At 40.5% G+C, this 6000-nt stretch overlaps 1 protein-coding gene across 1 annotated transcript; it reads left to right on the top strand.

Annotated features, from left to right (window-relative positions):
* Positions 1-865: 865 nt before the first annotated feature.
* LOC113016131 (putative C-type lectin domain family 20 member A) lies at positions 866-3023 on the top strand. The gene is made up of 4 exons (XM_026158708.2): positions 866-899; positions 1040-1459; positions 1620-1964; positions 2240-3023. Exons 1-4 carry the CDS (start codon positions 866-868, stop codon positions 2428-2430), a joined length of 990 nt encoding a protein of 329 aa, XP_026014493.2. The 3' UTR covers positions 2431-3023.
* Positions 3024-6000: the final 2977 nt, after the last annotated feature.

Raw genomic sequence — 6000 nt, 5'->3', positions numbered from 1 at the left:
CGCTGCATTAATAACCTGGCTGTGCACTAAAAAGGAGGAAACCCAGCACCCCAGTGATATCCATTGTTCACGACTCAGGGTGATCATTTGGCACACCCTGGACATGTCACCAGACTCTGTTAGCAGGGCTAACACATAGACAGAGACAACCATTCGTGTTCACATTCACATCTGTCTGCAATATAGATTTCCCAACTAACCAGTACACCCAGTAACATAAAGTAAGAAGGAAAAGGTTGATAATTTACATATTCCTTCAGAATTTACTGGAGAAACTGGTGTTTAAAACCTGAGATATAAAAGAGAGTCATAGACTGTCTCTCACCTGCACCACAAACTGTAGGAAGTTATATTTACATATTATTATCACACTTCCTCATTTATCTGGATGGACAGTCCACAGTGAGACAGTTCCTGTTATTTTTCCATAACTTAATGTAAACAAGTCCTTTCAAAACTCATATCTACACTGTGTCTTTGTGTCAGGGGGAAATTTGTATCTTAATATTGAAATGCTGAGTACAAAGAGAGAGTGTGTTAGTACAGATGGTTATTTACTGCACAGCTGTCTGCATGAACACCAGAGAAAAACCAGATGTAAGTTTCAAACCTGCAGGCTCATTTCATGTCTGTGTACAGAGGTGCTGTGTGGACCACATTTGAACTGTTGCTTTTTTCTTCTTGGACAATTTTAAACAGATGATCATTTATTAAGAACAATCATATATTTCTTACAGCAGTGTGTGACAAACTAGATATCTGTGTTTAATATAAAGTGCTGCGTGTCCATCAAACACTGAAGAGCTGCTGGATTCATTGTTTCCTCTAAATGACAGAAAAGTCATTTTCATGTGACAGAGCGACGATGCAGTGGACTCTGTTTCTGCTTCTTCTGATGGGTGAGTGATCATTTTACCAGGGCTCCTGATTGTTTCCACCTCAAATCCTTTAGTTTGATCAGGACTCATTAAACAAATGAACTCTTACTGAGACAATCAAGGATTGACCTGTAAACTGGACAGTTTGATGGGAACATGAGTTTCCTGCTTGTATCAGCAGATATTCAACAGTATTTCTTCTGTTTCAGGTCAGTGTGTCTTCATCACATGTCAGCTGTATGAGTACCACTTTATTAAAGAAGAGATGAGCTGGGATGAAGCACGGGCATACTGCAGAGAGAAGTACACAGACCTGGCCAACGTGTTTGACCTGACAGACATGAGAAGACTTCAAGACTCTGCACAGAGTCAAACAGAAGCCTGGATTGGACTGTACAGCGAGCCAGGAGACAACAGGACGTGGCACTGGTCTCTGCCGGGGGAGGAATACACTGAAAATAAGAGCTGTTGGGCAGCTGGAGAGCCAAATGATAAGAAATACCCTGAGAACTGTGTGAGGACAGTAGACAAGTGGGTAGATGTTCCATGTACTAACATGCATCAGTTCATCTGCTATGATGGTGAGAATTTGTGGACAGTAATATGATGAAATAATATTTAATAATGTTATAATGTAGTTTATAATCTGAGTTATATCACATGTTCCTGAAAGAGACAGTTTGAAGAATGAAACAAATTAGCTGATAAAGATGTTTTTGTGTTTTTCTGTTGACTCGACAGAAACGATGAAAGACAATAAAACCTTTCATTTGATTAAGACGTCTGTGACCTGGACTCAGGCTCAGAGCTACTGCAGACAGCATCACACTGACCTGACCAGTGGACTCGATCAGATATACAGTGAAGAGTTTAAGAAGCTGCAGAAGTCTACAGCCTCGTGGATCGGCCTGTTCAGAGACAGCTGGAGGTGGTCAGATGGGAGTAACTTCTCTTTCAGATACTGGGACATGGACTCATTTAATGATGGACTAAACAACAGGACATGTGCTACGACTCTGTTAGAGAGATCAGGAAGATGGAGCTCTGCTGGATGTGACCAAAGAAAGCCTTTCTTCTGCTATGATGGTGAGTTTACACAGATTTATCTCAGCTGTTTGTCCAACAGATGAACTGCTGGAGTCACTGAGAGGATTTAGGTCAGTATGTTTCTTCAGCCACTTATTTCTGCAGGTGAAGATGTTTAGCTGATGGTTGGAACAGAGATTTCTCTGTAGAGCGACTGATTCATCTGAAGAATCACTGAAATGTTTTCTTTTGTTCTTCTAGTGAAACTGGACCAAATATCCCGATATTTTAACTCCAGATTTAACTGACTGATGTTGTCTCTGATTTTGTGGCAGATAAACTGATCCTGATCAGCCAAAACAAAACCTGGGAGGAAGCCTTGAATTACTGCAGACAGACACATCATGACCTGGTTTCAATCAGCAACCCTGAGGAGCAGCGATGGGTCCAGGAAAGAGCCAAAAACGCCTCGACTCCTTTCGTGTGGCTGGGACTGCAGTACGGTTGTGTGGCTTTGGGTCACTGATTATGTAGTGTGCTATGAGAGGTGGGCTTCAGGGGGAAGGACTGAAGCCTGTGGCATGTCTGCAGCCATGACCACAGGAGGGCAGCACGAGTGGGTCAGTCAGAGGAAAAATGAGACATTTAATTTTATTTGTATAAAACACTAAAGTTTAAACCTAAAGTCACTTCTTAGCTGCACATGTAGATTTTCTGGGGTGAACTCTGTGTTTCTGCTCAGTGTTTACAGTCTCTGGGTTTGAAAATGACCAACAGATTGTTACCTGCAGCTTAGACATTTGCAGAGAGCAGTCTGTGTTTCATGTCCTCTCCTTTACCAGAGTCAGGAGCATCTTGGTTTCTTCCTTCATTGTTGCTGGATTGGTTCATTATTAAACTGTAGCAGGATGTTTGTTTTGATTTAGTTCAGATAAGGTGAAGGTTTTAATGTTTCTGCTTCATGTGCTGTAAATCTTTGTATCGCACCATTGTATCCTCAGCTTGAATTACAAAGCCTGTCACTAAAAGCAGGTAAAACCATGTTTGTGTCAAGACTCCATATGAGCTCTATAATCTGATCATGTGTTCATGAAGACAAATAAACCTTCATTTAACCAAGTCTGTCACTGTTACAGCTTTCACATTAGCTAATGCAAACAGCTCCTCTTAATGATAAGACCAGTTAAGAGCAAAGTCAACATGATGCATTTTTACAGCTGGTTCCAAGCCAGTAAAAGCAAATGTGCATCCAACACATGCAATACCACAACTACCTGGATTTACAGGTACACACTACATACATCATAGTATATTATATTAACTGCAGCTAATGCTTTCCATGTAGCATTAATGTAATGATGAAATGAAATGAAATGCTTCTGTGTTGAGCACAGGGGGCGTGTCCAAATGAAGCCTGTGTTGAGGCCCAAAGAGACCCATAGACCAAAGACAAATGAGGCCTTGTTTCTTTGAAATGATGTCACTGCCTCATTATGTGATTTGAGCTGTTGAAAAGACTCAGATCTAGATTGGAGGTGATTTTGGGAACTTCACAAGCGTGCATGGCCGTTGGAGGCAGATTATGGAGCCACCAAAAAGGCAAAAAACATCAGTAGTTTGGAAAATTTTGACGTGCTGACGCCCGGTCATAACGGGCGGCAGCATAAGTCTTAAATCAGTCTCATAGAGCTTTGTTAGTTAGGAGTGTGTATGTGACATCGGACCTCATATGAGTGCTCTGCAATTGATACATCGTTATGTTTACATGTCACTCGCACTGCGCAAAGTCACGTCGGAGTAACATCTTTTAAAAGTTCATTTTGGACTTCCAATTTTGGTCCACTAAAGGTTTATTTTGTAACACCGGTCAACATTTTCTTTTAATGTCTGTGTTGGTGTCCTTAGGACCTCTGTATGTGGGCTCCTGGGCTAAGACAAAAGTGAGCAGCTGCTCAGTGGATGTGGAGCAGAAATGTCTCCAGCTTCTCACAGACAGTTTGTAAAACATGAACATCCACAAAGACTGTTGAGGAGATAGTCCAGTTCATACACACTGGCACAAACTTAGAGTCACCGATCACAACCACAGTCACTTCCTCTCAGAAGCATTTCACAATAAAACAGGAAACTTGTAAAAATGAACCATACATAATGTAAATGCTCGTTTAAACTTGTTAAACACACTGTACTCCTTTTAAAAGGCATTTAAAAATTTGTTTGAATATTTTAAACATTATTATTTTACAGTTTATGGTTTCAATGTTTTTAGTATTTCAATACATTTAAATCAATCACATTTTTAACCTGGTTACAAACAAATAAGGTGATTAATTGAAATTATTTTATTGTGCTATTCTCACATGGTGTATTGTCTGTCTCTGTTACTGTTTGTTTATACTGGATCACTGTAACCAAAAATAATTTCCCCTGAGGATCAATAAAGTATTCTGATTCTAAATAAACAAGTTAAATAAAAACAGGTACACACACTGAAAAAATCAATAGGCTAACACATAGCACATCGTGTGTGTTTATAAATAATCTGTATTCTCATGTGTCATACTGATATTTGTAAAAAAAAAACAAAACTTATTAATCATTTAAATTTCCTGCACCTTTCATAGACGTCCAATTAACGTCCAAAAAATCACCCAGTTTGAATTCCAAGTGTTGAATGTCATGTTGCCGTCCAGGTTGGGTAATGGTTGGATGGCGTATAAATGTCCACACCTGGTCATTAAAGGATGGACTCAATATAGACATGATGTGGGCATGGATGACTGCAGGCACAGGGAGCACAAGGTTAACACAGGTTGACAAAAGCGAAACATAAAGGCCGATGTTCCACCATGAGGAAGCTGATTTTCTCTCTGATTGGGCGTCTTCAATGTGGACAATCCCCAGTCTTTGAATCGGAAGCGAATGCACCAGAAAAAGTAGAAAAATAAGTAAGACAACAATAAAAAAACACAAAAACAAAGGTTTAAAAAATTTAAAGATAAAAACACTAACCTCCGGGCTTCAGTTATCATTTACTACCTACATGTTTCTCTTCTTAAACATGCCAGCATTAAATGCGTTTTCCCCTTTGTCCTGAAAATATCATCATTACTAGAATTATTAATATTAGTAGTCGTAGGAGTAGCAGTAATAGTAATATATCAGTGAGTGGGGCTACTTTAAGCACTACATATGCAGCAGGTCGACAGATATATGGCCTTTGCTCCTCTTTGGACGTTGGCTGCCTTTGTTCTCTGTTGTGTGTTTTTCTATCCAGTTGTGCTTTGACTGCATTGACAGTGTGTTTGGACCACCGTCCCAGTCTTCACAGTTAGATGCTTTCCATGTGGCAGTGGCTACCTGGCCTGACCTGTCTCCCCAATGTGATGTTTGTATTGTATGTACGGTCGGCAAGGTCTGTCATCTCGGTTGTGGGCAAAAGACCTGCAACTGACAAATAAAGGCTATCTCATCTCTCACCAGTGCATGGTGTGTCTGTTTCTTAAGACATGATTTTCTCATGCTGTCCACCTGCTGTAGATAGATTATTAGGCCTGCTGCTTCTTCCTTTGTCCTCCACTGGTTTGGAAGGACAACTTTTTTAAGGACACACTGCACAGCAAACTGAGAAATGCCAGGTTTTCAGCCAATGGCTCTTTGCTGATCAACATGTCGGGGAAAGATGCTTTTCTATTGCTGTCAGGCTGCGTTACCTTTAGCACTGTTCGTAGATACGACTACAGAAAAGACAACAATGTGTTTTTGTGACAGACTGCTTTTTGTGCCTTCCTTATGTTTGAATGGTTCATAGGTCAAAGTTCAATGGCTTAACAAAAACATTCCTATGAAAATGGTCAAGTACAAGGTAGAGTTGGATGTCTCGAGACCGGTCTTGGTCTCGAGACCACTTTTACGTGGTCTTGGTCTTGTCTTGGTCTCACTGTCTCGGTCTTGCTTTCTCAGATCAGTGTTGCCAACTCCTCAGTAAGGAAAATCGCTATTGGCTGTCCTAAAAGTCGCTAGAAGTCGCTAAATGACGTCATCGCCTAATTTGCATAATTGGTCATGCTTGTAAACTACGCTGTAGGAGAGAGAA

The sequence above is a fragment of the Astatotilapia calliptera genome, chromosome 3, assembly GCF_964374335.1.
Source record: "Astatotilapia calliptera chromosome 3, fAstCal68.1, whole genome shotgun sequence".
Classification (NCBI taxonomy): Eukaryota; Metazoa; Chordata; class Actinopteri; order Cichliformes; family Cichlidae; genus Astatotilapia; species Astatotilapia calliptera.
The sequence above is the reverse complement of the archived record's forward strand: the minus strand, read 5'-3'. Positions and strand labels throughout refer to the sequence as shown.

What these genes read in the sequence shown, in the direction of transcription:
- LOC113016131 (XM_026158708.2), top strand. Translation starts at nt 866, where the DNA reads ATGCAGTGGACTCTGTTTCTGCTTCTTCTGATGG. An exon ending in GTTTCTGCTTCTTCTGATGG is followed by an intron (nt 900 to 1,039) that starts GTGAGTGATCAT and finishes TGGGAACATGAG; the next exon opens with TTTCCTGCTTGTATCAGCAG. An exon ending in GCCTTTCTTCTGCTATGATG is followed by an intron (nt 1,965 to 2,239) that starts GTGAGTTTACAC and finishes ATTTTGTGGCAG; the next exon opens with ATAAACTGATCCTGATCAGC.